The 21,153-nt window shown below is 37.5% G+C and overlaps 1 protein-coding gene across 2 annotated transcripts; it reads left to right on the top strand.

Moving 5' to 3' along the window:
* Positions 1-265: 265 nt before the first annotated feature.
* TSPAN6 (tetraspanin 6) lies at positions 266-6,684 on the top strand. Of its 2 annotated transcripts, none has more exons than XM_036226643.1 (8): positions 266-390; positions 1,503-1,691; positions 2,268-2,342; positions 3,171-3,269; positions 3,735-3,869; positions 4,254-4,337; positions 5,765-5,870; positions 6,464-6,684. In XM_036226643.1, exons 2-7 carry the CDS (start codon positions 1,680-1,682, stop codon positions 5,831-5,833), a joined length of 474 nt encoding a protein of 157 aa, XP_036082536.1. In that variant the 5' UTR covers positions 266-390; positions 1,503-1,679; the 3' UTR covers positions 5,834-5,870; positions 6,464-6,684. The 2 variants fall into 2 exon arrangements, with proteins under 2 accessions (XP_036082536.1, XP_036082534.1); XM_036226641.1 differs by having other exon boundaries at positions 361-572.
* The last annotated feature ends 14,469 nt before the right edge of the window (positions 6,685-21,153 follow it).

Genomic DNA, 21,153 nt, shown 5'->3' with positions numbered 1-21,153 from the left:
TTTCTTTGGAAATATAGTTCTTCTGGGGTATTTTGCCGTGTAATAAAATGTTCTCAGGTCACTTTTAACCTATTTTTATTCTTTTCTGTCCCTCTAGGGCACCAGGAGCCCGGCGAGGCCGACTCTCTGAGCGCTGCTGGTGATAGAAACATATGATGAAGTTATAAAGGCGGGGGAGGAGCAAGGGGCGGGAAAGACTCTTAGTGAAAAAAGTAAGCAAGCTCCACTTAAAGATCCAAGCAATCCCGACATGAGAACCTTTGTATATAGTTTTCAGTAACCTTCGGCAGGGGGCGCTCGGCAATTGTCATTACTTTCCGGACAGCCTCCCGGACTTCGCCCTCTAGAAAACCAAACGGTGTTTCCGGCTCTTCTCGGTTGTGGACACTCGTAAGTTTTCGGCAGTTTTCGGGGAGACTCGGGTACTCCGCGTCTCGCTCGCTCCATTCTGATCTGGTGCAGCGGGGCAGGGTCCTGGGCTAGTCATGGCGTCCCCTTCTCGGAGACTGCAGACTAAACCAGTCATTACTTGTTTCAAGAGCGTCCTCCTGATCTACACTTTTATCTTTTGGGTGAGAGACGGAGGCGCCCGGGGACAGCAGGGGATCCCGGGTTTGGGCGGGGGTGTGTGACCCTGATCGAAGGAGCTCAGATCTCAGGTGGGGCAGAGGGAAGCATGCGGGCGGGGGTGGTGTGGGTGGCCATCCCTGCTAGGATCCTGATGCTGCCGACGAGTCGCTTGGGCCCCAGCTCGAGCTTGGGCATTTTGCTTGAGCCAGGGTTGCGTGCGGGACGGCAGCCGGTGGGCTGAGCTGGGACACAGACGTGCCTGGAGTTCAAATTTGATGTGGGGGTGGGGGAACAAGGAAAGGAATTAGCCCCCCAGAATACTCCGAGGGTGTCCCCAGACCGTTGGAGAGGCATGCTGGCCTGGGCACTCCGAGGGGCTCGCTTGCATAATAGTCTCTTTTCTTTTCACTGCTTCATAAAGGGGGGTGTAGTCCTCTGGTAAGTATGGTAATGGCTCCGCTCCCGCCAATCTGTCCTTGGGCTTTGCTTTTGTGTACCATCCTTTTGTGCTCGTCTCTGAACTGGAGGGAAGGAGAAGTTTCTGGAATTCATAGAAACTTTTTTCCCTCCAGTAATGTTTTCTTCCTGAGGCGGGAGTAAAACAATTAAGGAAGTTTTGATCCCTAGGGCAAATGTGTCATGGGCTTTTGTTTCCACAAAAAACAGATGAAGTGTAAGAATTTTGTTAAGTTACTTCTTTAACTGTTCTCTGGTTTCACCCTGGCTGCTTGGGCTACCTAGTGATCCAGTGTTTGGATTTATCAAGGCCTGTCCTTGTGTGCAGATCTCCTTCTTACCTCACAGCTCTGTGACCACAGACTACTTAATCAGTTGTCATACCTATTGCTTCTTAAATACCTAGAGGTTTGTGGTGTGAGGAGGATGCTGCTGTATACAGTGTATAACTTTCTATTCTCTGATTTCCCACACAGATCACTGGTGTTATCCTTCTTGCCGTTGGCATTTGGGGCAAGGTGAGCCTAGAGAACTACTTCTCTCTTTTAAATGAGAAGGCCACCAATGTCCCCTTTGTGCTTATTGGCACTGGCACTGTCATAATTCTTTTGGGCACCTTCGGTTGTTTTGCTACCTGCCGAGCTTCTGCATGGATGCTAAAACTGGTGAGTTTTTATTTTCCTTAGAATCAATTCTTGTTTTTTTTTTATTATTATTATTATTATTATTATTATTATTATTATTTATGCCTAAAGCACCTGGTCTTCCTAGGTGGTCTCCCATCCAAGTACTAACCAGGTCTGACCCTGCTTAGCTTCCAAGATCAGACATCCGGCTTGTTCAGGGAGGCATGCCTGTAGACCATGGACCATGGACCGTGGCTCCACTGGGGCGCAAACCTAGGACCTTCTGCATGTAAAGCAGAGGTGCTAACTGCTACACTACAGAACCATGTCTGATTCTTAATTTTTGAAAAGTCTTACACATATCTTGTAGGCTTTGTTTCTTGGAACTGGCCATGGCTTTTTAAGTTTTTTCTTGTTCCTTTTGAAAACTCACCAAGTAACAGTCAGCTGCCAATTCCCACTTTTGTTGTGTTTTCTCTGCCCTTTTCAATAGTAATAATAAAAATGCTGAACTGATTGAGCAATTGAGCAGATTTTTTTTTTTTACCTTTGACTCCCTTTACAGCTGTGATATATCTGATTTATACTGACTTGGACTTTCTTTTTATCCTGCAGTATGCAATGTTTCTGACTCTCATTTTTTTGGTTGAACTGGTCGCTGCCATCGTAGGATTTGTTTTCAGACATGAGGTAAGCCTGAGTTTGGGAGCTAAAGATAGATTAATTTGTTACAGAGTTAAAGACAACTTTTAATAGTTTAAAAATCACTGACAGCTATACTTAAAGCTTTATATTGTAACCCTTAGCTGACAATAATGACTTTCTTATAAAAATTCTAGCCCACTTTTAATACAAAAGAACATTTGGAAAATTGTAAAGACTAATAATCACCAGAAGAAAATTAAAGGTACCCATTATTACATTTTTCTGTGTATAAGTACCTATTAAAGTAGAGATGGTACAGTTTATAACTTTGATAGGAGACTATTTCAAGCACAAAATTGATACTTTTTCCACTGTGACACACATTTAGAAAATATTGGATACACTTAATTCAAATAATCAAAACCTTAATATTGAATTAGAAATTAGGGTTCCACAATGAGTAATGAAGGCTCATCAATGAGAGTGTTCTACAAAGTAGCAGTGCAGTCTCCCAAAGTAAGGTTTTGTAGCTTAAAAATTCCATAGGCATCAAATTTGTACTGTTTAAAGTGGATAAAGGTCAGGGTGGTGGAGGATACAGCAGTGCAAAGCTGCCTTTTGACGTGTTCTCATAGCACTTTGAACTTGTAGTGGTTATCATCTTTAATTGTAATGTTTTGCTTAGTAGTCCCCTCAGCTAAACTATACCCCTTAGGACAGGATTGAACCACAGAAGTTAATTACCATGCATCTCGCTGTTGTCAAAGATATGAGCATTGGTCAGATGTAGGAATTTCATATTTGACTTAGAAACAAAAAATACTCAAACTTTCTAGAATCTTTGTTTACTAGCCTTGTGTTTCTTTGCTATAGATTAAGAACAGCTTTAAGAGTAATTATGAGAAGGCTTTAAAGCAGTATAACGCTACAAGAGATTATAGAAGTGATGCAGTAGACAAGATTCAGAATACGGTAAGTGGTCGTAAGTGGTCAAGAGGGGAACACATCCCCTATCTCCTCAGAGAAGAGGATAGACCCCTGACTACCATCTTAGTTCTTACAATCTTAGATTAGGAGAAAATGGAGATGTATCTCTTGAAAGAAGTCTGCGATGATGCTAAGTGACATATCTCCATTTTCTCCTAATCATTCCCCTTAGTTGTGCGCCTCTTCTCTTCACTCCCCACTGATATCATGGACCAAGTACTGTTAGCACTGATGAAAGCAGGAAAGTAAGGCCAATCTAAAAATATTAGAAACATTTGATATTGGAAACAATTGCTAATATTTTGAACTGTAATGCCATTTGAAGACAGCCACACAAAAATATCATTTTATATAATAAATGTTTTGAATACAATCTAAGATGGTAGGTTAAATGTTTGTCTACAAAGTTGTAATATGAAATATCAGTATTTTTATTGGATTTTTTTTCAGTTGCGTTGTTGTGGTGTCACCAACTTTAAAGATTGGGAGGATACTAATTATTACTTTGAAAAAGGATTTCCCAAGAGCTGCTGTAAAATTGAAGACTGTTCTCCTCAGAAAGATGCAGATAAAGTCAACAATGAAGTAAGAAGCCTTTTTAATTTTTTTTCAAAAAAATTAACTGAATACAGTCATCTCAATTTTTAATTTTTACTCACAGTACACAATCTGAAATAAGGCAAATGTTATTCTCATTGAATAAATGAGGAAACTGACACTCAGAAAATTTGTGACCTCAGTTCACACAACTAGTAAGAAACACTTTTAAATGCATAATCCAAAAGGTGGAACTTCTGTTTCTCAAACTTGTCAAAAATAACTGTGCTTGAAAGGAGACTGGATTTTTTATGTGAAAGAGTAAATTTTAATAAAATGACAAAGGCTAGGGTAGCGACAGCCCATGATGTATGATCAAAGTATTTCATATTGCTTGTGCTATGCTTAATGTTTTTTCCCCTTTCCTATTAGGGATGTTTTATAAAGGTGATGACCATTATAGAATCAGAAATGGGAGTTGTTGCTGGAATTTCTTTTGGAGTTGCTTGCTTCCAGGTAAGTCCCTATAGTTAGGAAATGTTTCATCACTCTAGTAGGTGTCAGCCAGAAGATTTCAATCCTTTTGAAGGCTTCAAGTTTTTGCTTCAGGGGCCTGGATAGCAAGGGCATTTTCGGAGAAGTCACATTTTCACAAAATTCTGATGCTCATCGCAATATAGAAATACTTTTATTTTTGTCTGTAAAACATATATAGCCAGTCCTTTGCAATTGGGTCTTTATTTAGCTTATTTGGGAGGGGATTTTGTTGTTTTCATTTCAGTTTTAATATTTTGGATCTTATCTTTTTACACATCGGTTTCCACAACTACAGAGTTCTCTTAAGTTTGTATTCTCATTTTACCTGTTCTTTTTTTTTTTTACCATGGCCAATCATACCTTGAACCTACAAAAAGCGAAACTTCTAGTACATATCTTTTGAAAGCAGAAGGACCTGGTGCCCTCTTAGTTATCGCAGCTTTCCAGCATCATTGTTCATTAATTTAAAAACAAAATGAGAGAGAGTGGAACCTTGCTTTACTCTGCAGTCAGTCAAGATTCTCAAACATTATTAGCATCTTTCTTTCCTGGGCTGCACTGCCTGATGAGTTTCATATAATTCCCAACCTATTAAAATTTAGATCATACAACCCACATTCAATATGTGCCTTATTATTTTGGGTGGATACTATATTGTGGATCAAGCTGTATTTCCTGAGTTTTGGTACTTCTCACAGCATGAAAAGTCTGTATTGTGGCTCTAAACAATTTTTTCAGGGGATGGAGTTTTTTTTTCCTGTATTAGTGTGCTGATAAGGCTAAAAGCATTGTCATACTTCATTTTGACCTATGTAATTGATTTGGGAAGTCTCATCTTAATAGGCATAGCTATGCCTGAATCTGTTACTGTCTAATAAAATAGCCACTAGCTACCTTTGAAAGGTTCTAGTTATTAAATAAAATTTAAAATCAGTTTCTTAGTTACTGTAGCCCCATTTGAAGTGCTCAAAAGCCACATATTGGACACAAGAGGTATTACAGAACAATGCTGTCATTGCAGCTCTTGACCTCCAAGAAAATTTGTACCCCTCGCCAATAGAGATTTTACTTGATGAGATGCCTATTCTAAGCTATACTCTGTTCTGATAAGTGAGAGGAGAAGTAAGAAAAGTTTTCCCCAAACTATGACATTTAGAATCATCCTTGAGTGATTTTTGTCATGACAGTTGTGAAATTCCAGGTCACGGTAGTAGTAAAATTTCACTTATTTTCTTTGAATGTGATGTAGGTGCTGCAGAATATCAAACATAACTGTCTAGAAAAACTTCAGGGAAGAAGTTGTTAGTGAACTAGAAGTGAAAGGAGACTATACCTACATCCTGAGTTCTTTCGACTCTTTGGTGTGTGTGTGTGTGTGTTTAATTTTGCTCATATTTTATTTCTAGCTGATAGGAATCTTTCTCGCCTACTGCCTCTCTCGTGCCATAACAAATAACCAGTACGAGATAGTGTAACCAGCATAACACGGCCTTATTCCTCTCGGACTTTAAGGTATGTTCATTTTGGTCCTCAGCTCTGTCAGTGTTGGTGTTTGCTTCAGCCTGTGTGTGCGTTGATGGATGGACTGAGTTTGTCGAGAAGGTTTGGATTAGTCATACCTTCAAATCTTGTCGATACTATGTTAGCTCCACACAGACAGCTCAGGTCTCAAAGTACAGGGAATGGCCAAAATGGACAGAAGAGCCTTTTTATATTTACCTGCATGTCAGCCTAAAGATGCTAAGTGGTTCCCTTTCTAACAAATTTGGAACTAGAATGAAGAGAAACGAGGTTCCCTGGCAAATACACTCTCCTCTTGACCAGTAGTGGCCTTTTCCCTAGTTCTCATTTACCATAGTCCCCTGGTGGACTATTGTTAGAGCCATCAACTCATCTAGACTAACCAGGAACCAGATTTGGGGAAAACATATTTTAATAACTTCAGTATTTAGATGGTAAAATGTGAGAAGTGTTATTGGCTGAATGAATCACCCTTCATATTTTTATGAAAGGTCTTCATTAGAGGAATAGATTAAAATGTGTGCAAGCGAATACAGATACTGAAATTTGGGCAAGTAAATTAATTTTTTTTCTTTTAATTTTAGGACATTTATATTCCTCCCTATGAACTACTAGATCGCCTGGTTGGAAAACTGCCTGACATTACTCATCAGTAGACCGAAAAACTACACCAATAGTCTGATTCAATCTAGACATTTGTTCAATATGTCATAAGTCCACCTTTTGTCCCATTCATGTAAGATCATTGAAACTCCCTTATCATCCTGAAACACTGGAAGACCTAGTAAATTGTAAATGAAACAATGCTGTGTTCTGCTTGACTTTTGTTTTTCTCAATGTGGGGCTATTGAAAGGCAGTGTATTTTCTGTTTTGATGTAGTGTTATAATATAAAATGGGAAATTAATCCCTTTGAACTAGCCCCTTCCCAGCCAAGGTTATCTGGTTTGATTGCATAATTTACATCATTATTTACATGAAGAAGCTAAAATGTTTTCATTAGTCTCTCTCTATTCTGCTAATAGGAATGGAGTGACATTGTGTAATTTAATTCCAGCCAGGAGCTGGATGACATCATCCAGAGGGTGGTAATGGTCTCTGACCTAAAGCACCCAAGGCTAAAGGCACTACCAAAGTTCTGTCACATCAGGTAGCAGCACACTTACCCTTTACATTTGTTTTGCTCCAAATTAAGGTGTTTATCCTGATGGTTATATTTTCTCTCTTATTTGAAAGTTTCTGATTATTAATGCTGTCATAATTAATGTATTTTCCTGAGAAATTCAAAGCAACTCATCTTCATTAGCTTTAGCTGGTATTTCCTTACCAGGCTGATATGACTTGTCAATATTGTGGTCACCTTTAATGATCTAAATTTTGGTATGTGCTTTTGATTAACAAATATAAATCTTTTACACAGTTAACATTGTTTTCTTCTAAAATCATTGTGTTTAAATCCACTTTTAGAAAATTTGCTGGGGTGTTTTTCTCCCAATGAGAGAGGTAAGCCATGCCATATTTCTACTTGGAGTACAGTTTTAGACATGAAATGTAAAACTGAGATATTAACTCTGCCATTTTAAAAAATTAGTTTCTCTGTTTATAAAAATCTATCCCCTGTGAAAGGATTGCATTCCTTGTTATGAAATAGCATATTCTTAGTATTCTCCTAGAGATCAGACTTTTTTTTATTATATAGTTTGCATTGGAAGTTGGATAGGGAGAGAAAACCTGACCCACAGGGTAATGAGGAAATTAATAATTATCAAAATTTGAGTTGAAATTGGGAAACTCTTTTTTTGGTTTTTGGTTTCTTTGTTCACCTATTAGTAGAACCTAGCTCATCTCCGCCACATATCTGCACAGTTTTTAAATTTGGTGGTTAGTGGGATCAATCACAGTCACAGAGAAAGTGGCAAAAACTAAATAAGATTAATAATGACTTTCAGGCACATGTTTTAAAATGCTTGGAGTTACTGCAGAAAGAGGTTCTTAACCATTAAAACATTTGAACAGGGATAGCTTTTGACATAAGAAGGTAGAGTAATAAAACAGTTGAAAAATAGTGGCTCTCCAAATGCAGTACATCAGATTTTGTCTATTTTTGGTTATTGGAATTAATGAAGCTAAGGCAAATTATTTAAAGGATAATCAGAGCAATTTTCAAATAGGCATTTTTTTCACTAGATGGCTTAGAATAAACTTAAAGTTTTCTTTAAGTAGTTTTTTTTAAAGTTAAGTTTTCCCTCTTATTAAAAAGAAAAACAAAACAAAATATGGAAAATAGAAAGAGAAAAAAAGAAACCACATCACCCTTAAGGTGCATTGGTGTATTTACTTTTAAGGCGGGATTATTTTGCATGGCTAATTACGGAAGTCCCTTAGAGCCAATGTGTGTGTGTGCATGTGCACACTGGACTGACTGTAAAATTCACCTCCACTTCGATATGCCAAAGGTATCCTGTGGGTTGTTGTTCCAGTTCCAGGGACCAGGAAGATTACTGCAAGGCTGCTCTGAACTCCATCCACATCTGAACTCCAAGCTAGCATGGGGAATGTTTCTGAAAGTGGAAAGCTTGGCAGCTTTGGCCTATTCCTGTAGGGGGTTGATTTTATGTTGTAGGCACCAAACTTTAATGGAAATAAATGCCTAATACAAGGCATAAATGCCGTTTCTGTTTTTCCTCAGAGCTCACACAGGATTCTTTGAGACCTGATGTGTTTAACCTCCTGTCAGAATCCAAGTTGGTACTATGCCAGTGATGGCGGCCAACTCAACCAATTAAATTATGAGAAGTAAAATAAGAGATTCATTTTTGTTTTATGAAACTAAGGAAACTGGTTTCTTTGGACTATTTTGTGTGGGCTTTTGTTTGTATTTGTAGAAAAAATTCTAATGGTATAAATACCATTTCCGCTTTTCCTTGCAGAATGTGTAAGATACATTGAGGTTTGATCTTTTTTTGTTTGTTGCCTTTCAAGGTTGACACGTTGCCTGTGATGTGGCAAACTCAACATTTTTTAATTCAAAAAGGAAAACAAAAGGCTGATATATCAGAAAAGAATTCATAAACTGAAATAGTACAGGGAAATGAGACTTTCATTTTTAAGTCATTAATCTACAACTTTGCCCAAGATTCCTTGTGAAGGAGAAGCCATTATGATTTAATTATAGCTTTTCTATTAGGAGCTTATTAAAGTTAGGCACTTGTAAGAGTATAGCAAATGTTAATGAAATAACTGAATAAGTAAGTGAATCTAATTATATTGGCTCTTTAATGTTCTGTGTGAAATAAATTGTTGATCTAAATACCTCATTCCTTGTAAGCCACCATTTATATAATAGAAACCACCTGCCCAGTCAGAAACCACTTAACTTCGGAAACCACTGCTAACTTCCTCCTAGTCAGATCACTTTTTGCTACTTCTCTATTTTGAACTTACTACATTTGATGCCACCGAAGATTCTTGTTCTTTTGTTTTGTTTTGTTTTGTTTTGTTTGACCTTGTAATATCCTGCTTTTCTTTTCTTTTACTAATCTTTCTGGTTTACTTTGCTGTTTTAATTTCCTCCTTTTAAGTACGGCTGCCCACACAGGCTTGCGTTTGGCTTTTTGCTCTTAGGTTATGCTGACCTTGGAGGAATGAGAGTGTCATTAGGCCTAACCCCTTGTTTTCTGGTTGGACACTTTAGTTGTGTGTTGGTTATAGTGGCTTGCTTGTATTTCCCCACCACACCGAAAAACTTAACATTCTAAACACTTAAAAATTGAAAAACTATAGCATTAGTCCATGGATAGTAGGCACTCATTTGATGTTGACTGAATTGGCTCCTTTACCAGAAATAACACAGTTTATGGGAATTGGGGGAAATGGGCAAGTTTCTCTAAGAGTTCATTATCGTTGGCTCTGCCGCATGCATATATCAGGTGAATATGAGTTCTCTAGGTAAGATTGCCCTACTTGATCTGGTGGTGCTCCCATTACCATGTCCTCAAAGTTTTTATTTAAAAAATTGAAGCAGTGGCTTGTAAAGACTCTTCTTTCTTCCAACAAGTTTCTCATCACCTTTTCTGGAAAAAGACAAGCCCAGCAGCAACATCCTCAAAACAAATCAAATCAGCATGGTGCTTGCCTGGATATAGACAATTCACAAACAGACGTATACAATGTCCAAGGAGGTAAAACAACTACTCAGAGTCATCTCTGGAAAGGTGACATTAATGTACACAGGGAAATAATATAATAGAGTACAATATAAGAGATTTTGAGAGATGAAGGATGGCATCCATATATTTTCACTCTGCCATGCACTTACATAGCAGGAAAATGGCATATAAAAGAAGGTAGACCCTATGCACAGATTATGTTTTTCCTACTCAGTTCCTTCACTCACAGAGGGGAGGTAAGGGAACTAATGTTTGTTGAGCACATACTAATTGCCAGACATTGTGTAAGGTGCTTTAGTCAACACCCTACGTAGGAAAGTAGTGCTATCCCTGTTTTTCAGATCCCCCAACTGCCAAAAAAGGAGATGATTACGTGAAATAACTTGTCCAAGGTCTCACAGTTTGTAAGTGGCATATCTGGGATTTGAATGTAAATCCATATGATTCTAAAGCCCATGCTTCTTTTATTGGATTTTGCTGCATCATAATAGCAGAAAAGGGATAAGTGGAGATAATGTGACACTAGCCCATAGCCAGAGAACAGAAGTAAGGGAAAAAGCGATTCTCCTCCAAATACCTTTTAATCAGTCCTTATTGCATATACAATCTTTAAAAAGGAAACCATGAAAAAGACTATCCTATTTTCTCAGAATATGCTCTTCAAGAGTGTTAGCATAAAAAACACAATAAAACCAAACCCCATTGTTATTCCCTGTCCCCACAACATTATTGAACCAAAGAAATTGTTACAAATAGTTAACAGTAGTTCAAATATTAACCTTTTCTTTTTCTTTTTAAAATATTTTTGTTTTTCGGTTACGGTTGACATATATTAGTTTCAGGTTTACCGTGTAGTAATTAGACATTTATATAACTTACAAAGGGATCACCCCGATAAATCTAGTACCCACTGACACTATACATGGTTATTACAATATTATTGACTATATTGCCTATTCTGTATGTTACATCTTCATGACTATTTTGTAACTAACAATTTGTACTTCTTGATCCCTTCCCCTTTTTCACCCACCCCCAACACCCCTACCCTCTGGCTACCTTCAAAATTTTCTCTTTTCTATGAGTGTATTTCTGTACTGCTTGTTCATTTATTTTGTTCTTTAGGTTCCACATATAAGTGAAATCATATGACATTTGTCTTTCTTTGTCAGACTTACTCCACTCAGCACAATGCCCTCTAGGTCCATCTGTGTTGTTGCAGATGACAAGATTTCATTCTTTTTATGGCTGAGTAATATTCCACTGTATATATGTACCGCCTCTTCTCTACCCATTCATCCATTGATGGACATGCAAGGTGCCTCTATATTTTGGCTATTGTAAATAACGCTGCAATAAACATATGGATGTGCATGTCCCTTCAAAGTAGTGTTCTGGGATTCTTTGGATAAATACCCAAAAGTGGAATTACTGGGTTTTTCTTTGTCTCTTGTTATAGCCTTCGTTTTAAAATCTGTTTTGTCTGGCATATGTATTGCCACCCCAACTTTTCTTTTTTTTCATTTTCATTTTCATGAAATACTTTTCCCCATCCCTTTACTCTCAGTCTGTGTGAGTCTTTTTATTTGAAATGATTCTCTTGTAGGCAGCATATGTAAGGGTCCTGTTTTCTTATCCATTCAGACACACTATGTCTTTTACTTGGAACATTTAATCTATTCACATTTAAAATAACTGCTGACAGATATGTAGTTATTTCTATTTTATTATTTATATTTTTGATCTTTTTCTTCTTGTTCTTCTTCTGAAAGAAATCCTAACATTTCTTGTAATATTGGTTTGGTGGTGATGAACTCCTTTAGCTTTTTCTTGTCTAGGAAGCTCTTTATCTGTCCTTCAATTCTAAATGATAGCTTTCCTGGGTAGAGTAAGCTTGGTTGTAGGTCCTGGCTTTTTGTCACTTTGACTATTTCATGACAATCCCTTCTGGCCTGCAAAGTTTCTGTTGAGAAATCAGCTGATAGTCCTATGGGAGCTTCCTTGAAGGTAACTAACTACTTTTCTCTTGCTACTTTGAAGATTCTCTCTTATCTTTAAGCTTTGAAATTTTAATTATGATGTGTCTTGGTGTGGGCCTCTTTGGGTTCCTCTTGTTTGGGATGCTGTGCTTTCTGGGATTGTATGTGTATTTTGTTCACCAGGTTAGGGACGTTTTCCATCATTGTTTCTTGAAATGGGCTTTTGATTTCTTGCTCTCTCTTCTCCTTCTGGTATCCCTATGATGCGAATGTTGCCTATTATGCTTGATGTTGCCCTAGAGGCCTCCTATACTAGTCTCACTTTTTGGATTCTTTTTTTCTTGTTGCTGTTCTGATTGAATGTTTTTTGCTACCATATTTTCTATATCACTGATTTGATCCTCTGCTTCATCTAATATACTGTTGATTCCCTCTAAGGTATTCTTCATTTCAGTTATTGTATTCTTCGTTTCTGACAGGTTCTGTTTTATGTTTTTATTTTCATTTTTATGTTTTCTATCTCTTTGTTAACATTCTCACTGAGTTCATCTACTCTGCCCTTCAGTCATTGAGCATCCTTATAACCAGTGTTTTGAACTCTGCATCTGGTAGATAGCTTGTCTTCATTTTGTTGAGGTGTTATTTTTTTTTCTGGAACCTCTTTCATATGGGACATTTTCTTTGTCTCCCCATTTTGGCCGCCTCCTTGTTCTTGTATTAAGTACTAGGCAGAGATGGTATATGTCTCGATCTTAGTAGAGTGGCTTATGCAGTAGATACCTTGTGGGGTTCAGTGGCACAGTCTCCCTGGTTACCTAAGCCAGGTTCTTCAGGTGCGTGCCTTGTATGGGTTGTGTGTACTCTCCTGTTGTAGTTGCACCTTGGTTGCTGTTTGCATGTCAGTGGGAGAGATCAATCCTTGGGTTCATTGGTTGTAAGGACTGGCTGTGACTACAGTGGAGGAGCTGTTACGCTGGGGCTGACCATACAGAGCAAGATTCGCTTTAGTGGGGCTCTGGCACCTGTCCAGTCTGCCCTCTTGGTGTGTCATTTGTTGAAGTGGCTAGGTGCTGCTCTGGTGTGCTCTGAAGCTGATCACTGAGTGTGTTGTTCTGGGGACTCTTGGGAGGGGCTGTGTTGCAGGCCAAGGTCAACCACTGCCTTTAGCCTGCCTAGGGATTCTTGGTATGAGCTAAGAAGTGATTTTCAGATGACTGCCACTCATGCTGGGCTTAAAGGTGCCTGGGAGAGGCTAAGCGGCAAACTGAGGCCAGCTGCCACTAGTGCTTGACTTGGGGCTGCTTAGCAAGAGGTACAAGGCACGCCAAGCACAGATATTTTAATTTGGGGTTTGTGAACCTTGGAAAGATTTTAGGAAAGTTCACAGCATACGCCAAGATGGGCCATTTGTATGGAACACTCAACTTGGGTAGAGTGGTGTGTCTGGGAATCACCAGGGTGGGGCTAACAGTGTTAGCCAGCTTGATAGAGACTCAGTTTGGCACCTACCTGCACATTTGGTTGGGGGAGGACTCAACAAATGAACAATGGCCTCTGACAACACTTCTGTCTGGGAGGAAGCTATGGCTCTCTCTCTTGCCTGAAGCCAGACAATTTATTTCCTCCACATGTCCCTGGTGCCTTTTGAGCTACTGCCCCAGTGCTGGAGCTCAGAGCAATTGAGTCCATCAGTAAGTCTGTGTGTGGGCCCTTTAAGTGGAACCCTTAGTACTCCAGCAGCCCTTTATCTAACTCAGCCACAATTTCTGCTGGTTTTTATAACTAGAAGTTATGGTGACTTCTGTCCCTGGCACTGTAACTTTGGGCTGGAGAGATTGGTTTGGGGCTGGGACAGCCAAGATATCCTTTCTGATTTTTAACTGCTACGTGTGGGTGTGGGACCAGCCTGTTCTGCATCTCTGACCCTCCTACAGTCTCGAGGAGGCTTCTTCTGTATATTCTTAGTTATAGGACTTCTGTTCAGTTATACTGCAGGTGATTCTCAATGATGGTTGTTCTGTAGTTTAGTTGTAATTTTGATGTGGTCGTGAGAGGAGGGAAGCACAGAGTACCTACTCTGCCATCTTGACTAGAAGCGCCAACCCTCCCATTTTTAAGTGTCTTTTCACACAGTCAGATGCTTTCTAAAGTTTATAAACTAATACCTCTTATGTTAGTAAATATACTCCACAACACTTAGCTGCTTTCAGAATGTATTCCCTTTTAATACCTTTAAATATTAACCAGAAAAATACACCCACAAACCTCTGCTACACAGAGATGCATATGCTAGAAATGGAATTACTCTAACCCTGTAGATACAAATTCAGCTGTGTGCCTTTCTTAGATGGATTTGCTTCCACATGAACACCTGCACACAGACAATCTATCCTCCTGCAGAATACCATCAATTTCTGAAGCACCCAGTCCCCACTGTGCAACCCAGGGCAACTAGAGTATTCAGAGTTGTACTCCACAGCTCAGTGCAGCCTTCAATCCAGTCCAGTCACAGCCTAGACCAAGCAGGAGAACAAACAACATAGGCCTTTCTTTCATCAAGTCTTCATCAGCCCACACCCCGACCCTTCTTGGCCTCAAACCCATCCTGGGGCTCTGACATTGGCCATGTAATAGAAAACATGTCATGGTAATTATTTGAGAACTTGACCCAAATATATACCCCAAAGAAGTTAGAAAATATCAAAACATTTAGGAAAAATTAAAAATGTAAAAATCCGACAAATCAAAGATAACTAACATTTGATTTTACAATAGATGTTGCTTATCTGCAAAATGAATACATGAATTATAAAATGTATAAACAAAATAGACTTCAAAGTATTTTGTCTCCCTACCCTGCCCACCCTCATTCCCACTTCCTAGAGGGAATTAGCAATAAATATTCCTTGTGATTTTTTTCACAGTTTGTCATATACAAGTATATCTGTATATTATTTTCCCCTCTCACACAAATGGAAGCCATGACTAAAATTACAGATTGTGGGGCCAGATTGATTGGGTTTGGATCCCACCTCTACTAATTACTGTCTGTGTGCCCTTAGCTAAGTTACCTAATCTCTCTGTGCCTCAGTTTCCTAATTTATGAAAGAGGGATAGAGAGGTGCCTAAGAATGGCGTAGATGATAGAAGCTTTGCCCCTCTTGTGACCATATCAAAGTTGTGAAGGAAACATGGAGCAAACAGTGAGCAAAGTCACCTGGGATCTAGATGAACAGAAGCACTACAACTAGGAAGAGAAATAATCAACCTGCAGTGGTAGAAACGAGGAGGGAGCGAAGACACAAGGCTGCCAGTTCCAAGTGGCTGAGTGGGACAGAGGCCAGGGCAGCTGCAGACACCTCTTAAAGGGGGTGCGTCCATGAGTGGACTTTTGTGGTGATGGACCTGCTTGCTGTGAGCTGGTGCTGACATTGGGTCGGCTGCTTAGGGGACACCAGGGACTTGTAGGGGGACACTGTGCTGTTGGAGTGAGGGCCGGAGTCGAGGTTTTCTCCTGGGCAGAAGTGCCTGTGCTAACCCTTGCTCCTCTGTTGAGTCCTCCACCCTCCTATGTGTGGACACAGTGCTACCATAGCAGAGACATCATCGAACTGTATGACAGAGGTTGCTCCACCCAGAAGTTTCCCTGAAACTCTGTGTCCCCCAACTCACAGCCCCACCCAAGCCACATTCAGTTGTATCCTCAGTGAATCCAGTGCTCCTTACTGAACAAACCCCAAGACCCACACTAGTGGCAGCCAACCTCAGTTTCTGGCATAGCCTCCTGAGGCTATTATTAGGACAACATCTGTGGATTGCTTGCTGAATCTTAGCTGGTAGACCTGGAGGGGTACAGGCTGGGCCTAAACTTGGCCTGCAGCTGAACTCCTCTCAGGACTGTGCCACTGGACATTTACTATGCAAAGCCACACTAATAAGACTGGGAGACTTTGTTTAGTACATAGAAATAGACACAGAAAAGGCAGCCTAAAGGGGAAGACAAGGAAGCAGAAACTATATGAGAGAACAGAACAGAGGTCCAGGAATAATGGAGTCAAGTAATCTAACAGATGCAGAGTTCAAAACATTGGTTATAAAGATGCTCAATGAACTTAGGGGAAGTGCAGATGAATTTAGTGAGAACTTTAACAAAGAGATAAAAACATAAAAATGGAAATGGAAATTATAAAAGGGAGCCAGTCACAAATGAGGAACACATTATCTGAGATGAAAAGTACGGTAACTGTAATAAACAGAGTGAATAAGGAAGAGGATCGAATGACCTATATAGAGGATGGAAAAACCAAGGACACTCAATCCAAATGGCAAGAAAAAAGAAGCCAAGACCATAATAATTATTCAAGGAGCCTATGGGATACTATTAAAGGAAAAAATATCCATGTCTTAGGGATACCGGAAGGAAAACAATATGTTGAAGAGCTAGTTAAAGAAATAATGATGGAAAACTTCCCTAACCTTGTGAAGGAAATAGACATACAACACCAGGAAGCTCAGAGAGTCCCAAAGAAGCCCAGATCAAGACACATAATTAAAATGTCAAAGGTTAAATACAAAGAGAGAATCTTAAAAGTAGCAAGAGAAAAGCAGTTAGTTACTTATGAAGGAGCTCTAACAAGACTTGATGTGATTTCTCAAAAGAAACTATGCAGAACAGAAGGACTTGGCACAAAATATTCAATGTGATGGAAACCCAATTCTACAACCAAGAATTCTTTATTCAGCAAAGCTATCATTTAGAGTTGATGAACAGATAAGTGTAGCTGAACTCAGTGAGAATTTTAACACAGAAATAAAAAGCATAAAAATGGAAATGGAAATTATAAAAGGGAACCAGTCAGAAATGAAGAACACATTGTCTGAGATGAAGAAGCTATTAGAGGGAATCAACAGAGTGGATAAAGAAGAGGATAGAACCGCCGATATAGAGGATGGGGAAGCCAAGGACACAGAGTCAGAATGGCAAGAAAAAAGAAGCCAAGACTATATTAACAATTTAAGGAGCCTAGGGGACACTATTAAATGTAAAAACAACCATGTTATAGGGATATCTGAAGGAGAACAAGAAGTTAAAGAGCTATTTGAAGAAATAATGATGGAAAACTTCTCTAATCTGGTGAAGGAAATAGACATAAAAACCCCAGGAAGTTCAGAGAGTCCCAAGAAAGAAGAACCCAAAGAGGCCCATGCAAAGACACATCATAATTAAATTGCCAAAGGTTAAATACAAAGAGAGAATCTTACAAGCAGCAAGAGAAAAGCAGTTAGTTACCTATAAGGGGCACCCATAAGACTGGCAGGCAGTTTCTCAAAAGAAACTATGCAGGACAAAAGGGCTTGGCACAAAATATTCGATGTGGTGAAAACCCAGGATCTACAACCTAGAATTCTTTATCCAGCAAAGCTATTATTTAGAGTCAAAGGACAGATAAAGAGCTTCCTAGACAAAAATAAACTAAAGGAATTTATTAACACCAAGCCAGTATTACAGGAAATGTTAGAGAAACTTCTGTAAGAAGAAAGAACATGTATCAAAAACATGAATAAAGACTGATAATAACTACATATCTATCAACAAGTACCTCAAATGGAAAAGAATTAAGTGCTCCAACCAAAAGATAGAGTGGCTGACTGGATCAGAAAACAAGACCCCTACATAGGCTCCCTACAAGAGACTAACTTCATATTAAAAGACAAATGCAGACTAAAAGGAAGAGGCTGGGAAAAGATATTACCTTGATAGACCTAGAGTGTATTGCGCTGAATGAAATTAGTCAGATTGAGAATGACAAATATCATATGATTTCACGTACATGTGGAATCTATAGAACAAAAACAAACAACAACAACAACAACAATGGAAACACACTCATAGATACAGAGAATATTTTGAGGGCTACTAAATTGGAGGAGTTTGGGTGGACAGTGAAAAAGGGCAAAGGGGTTAAGAAGTACAAATGGGTACAAAGTAGACATGGAGATACAAAGTGTAGCATAAGGAAAATAGTTAACGATGTTATAATAAATATGTAAGGGGGAAGAAGGGTACTAGATTTAGTTGGGTGATCACTTTGTGAGTTATATAGATCGCTAATCACAATACTGTACAACTGAAACTAATATATTATTGTATACCAACTATAATTGAAAAAACTCGAATTGAACAATAAATATGAACAACTAATTGCCTATTATATTTCAATAAATCCAGAAATAATAAAAAATAAAGTAAATAAATAATAATAAAAAAGAAGAAAAGGAGGGATAAGCTATATTATCTCTTTCATAGGGCTGTTATTAGTATTAAATAAGTTGCTACATGCTAAGCACTCAACACAACATATGGTGGGTGCTAATATTATATAAATATTGGCTACAATTTGAAAAATAACTATTGAGATATATTTTATGTATCATAAATTTCACCCATTTGAAGTGTACAAATCAATTATTTAATCAGTTTTAGAACATTTCATTCCCACAATGAGATCTCTCATGCTCATTTTTAGTAATCTCTGTTTTCACTCCTAACACTAGGCAACAATTGATCGACTTTACGTCTCCATAGATTTACCTTTTCTAGACATTTCATATAAATGGAATCATGCAATATGTAGTCTCTTGTGTCTGATGTTTTCCACTTCACAAAATGTTTTTGGGGTTCATCCATGATGTAGCATGTGTCAGTAGTCCATTCTTTTTTATTGCTAAATAGCATTTCATTGTATGGATATACCATATTTGACTATCCAGTTGGTGGACATTTTGATTGTTTCCAAATTTTGGCTATTATGAATAATGCTTCTGTGAATGCAAGTCTTTGTGTACATATGTTTTTATTTCTCTTGAATAGATACATAGGTGTGGAATCACTGAGTTATTCGGTAGTTTTAATTTTTATTTATATCTTCTTTAACTTTAGTAAAGTTTTCTAGTTATTAATGTACATCTTAATTCAATTTTTAGATTGTTTGTTTCTTATGTACAGAAATGAAATTGATTTTCTACATTGATTTTGCATCCTGTGGCCTTGCTATACTTCTAATTTTTTTGTGAACTCAGAATTTTCTATGTATGTTTATGTAATATGCAAATAGAGATAGTTGTACTTTTTTACCCTTTCCAGTCTAGATATCTTTTACTTTTTTCTTGCCTAATTTCCTTGGTTAGGACAGCCAATACAATGTTGAACAAAAGTAACGAGACAGATATTTTTGTCTTATTCCTGATCTTAGGGGAAAGTTTCAGTCTTTTACAGTTAAGTATAATGTTAGCTGAGGGTTTATTGTAAATGCCCTTTATTGGCTTAAGGAAATTTTCTTCTATTCCTTGTTTGTTGAATGCTTTTATCATGAAGAGATTTTGTATTTTGTCAAATGCTTTTTCTGAGACTATTGAGATGATCATGTGTTTTTACTTCTTTTCCAATTGAAATGATATCTTATATTGATTGATAGTTATATGTCAAACCAACCTTACATTCCTAGCATAAATCCTACTTGATCATGATCTACAAACCTTTCTATATATTGCTGGATTTGTTTCACTGATATTTCATTGAAGATTTTTGTGCCTATATTCATAAAGCCTGTAGCTTTCTTGTGATACCTTTGTCTAATTTAGGTAATACTGGCCTCATAGAATTAGCTATAAGATGTTTCCTCCTATGAGTTTGTGAATGACTAGTATTAATTCTCTTTTTTAAACTTTTGATAAAATTAACCAGTGAAGCCATCTGAACCTGGATTTTTATTCACGGAAAGTTTACGTAATATTTTGTGGCCTAGCATAAGTCTATCCTAAGCAATGTTCTATGTGCACTCTAAGAAATATGTATTCCACTGCTGTTAGGTACAGTGTTCTATAGATTTTTCTTAGGCTGATTTGGTTGATAGTGTTGTTCATGTCTTCTATATCCTTATTGATATTTTGCCTAGTTTTTCTACCCATTATGGAATGTGGTATGTTAAAATATCCAACTATTATTGTTGTGTTGTGTATTTTTTCTTTTCAATTACATCACTTTTAGTTTCATGTATTTTGAGATCCTTTCATTAGGCATAAATAATTTTTAAATGTTATTTTTTCCTGTTGGATCAGCACTTTTATCATTATAAAATATCCCTTTTTGACGCTAATAACAATTTTTGCCTTAAAGGCTATTTTGTCTGCTATTAATATAGTTATTCCCATCCTATTTTGGTTACTGTTTGTATATATTTTTTGCACTCATTTATATTTAGCCTATTTTTGTCTTTAAATATAAGGTGTGTCTCTTGTAGACAATATATGGTTAAGTCATGTTTGTTTTTATCCATTCTGTCAATCCTTGTCTTTTAACTGGAGAGTTTATTCCATTTACATTTAATTTCTTATAAGGAAGGACTAATTTATGTCATTTTTCTGTTTGCTGTATGTCTTATATATTTTTGTACCTCTGCTCTGCCATTACTTACTTTTTTGTGATAAATAAGTATTTTCACAGAGTACCATTTAAATGACTTTGTTGTTTATTTTACTATATATCTTTTAATTTACTTTTTAGTGGTATCCCTGGGAATTACAATTACTGTAACCTTAAAATAATTTAGTTTAGATTAATTTCAATACTATACAGAATTTTTGCTTCGATATAGGTCCATTTCCTCTCCATTCCTTTGAGCTAATGCTGTCATAGAAATTACTTCTTTATACATTTTTAGTCCACTAACAGTTTTATAATCATTTCTTTATGCAATTGTATTTTAAAGTAGGAGAGGACAAAAGTAAAAAAAAACCCCACATTTATATTATTTTTATATTTACCTACATAATTACCTTTATTGGTGTTCTTTATTTCTTTGTGTGCATTTGAGTTACTGCTTAGTTCTTTCATTTCAGACTGAAAAACTCTCTTTAGTATTTCTTGTATGTCCGGTCTACTAGTAAAATAATTCTTTCAGTTTTTGTTCATCTGGAAATATCTTGTTTTTTCCTTCATTTTTGAGGAATAGTTTTGTCAAATATAGAGTTTTTAGCTGGCAATATTTTCTTTTCAATAATTTGAATATGTAATTCTTCTGTATTATGTCTTCCAAGGATTCTGATGGGAAGTTCACTGTTAATCTTA

The sequence above is a fragment of the Rousettus aegyptiacus genome, unplaced genomic scaffold (genome assembly GCF_014176215.1).
Source record: "Rousettus aegyptiacus isolate mRouAeg1 unplaced genomic scaffold, mRouAeg1.p scaffold_m13_p_9, whole genome shotgun sequence".
NCBI lineage: Eukaryota > Metazoa > Chordata > Mammalia > Chiroptera > Pteropodidae > Rousettus > Rousettus aegyptiacus.
Note: the sequence above shows the minus strand (reverse complement) of the source record. Positions and strands in the feature narration are given on the sequence as shown.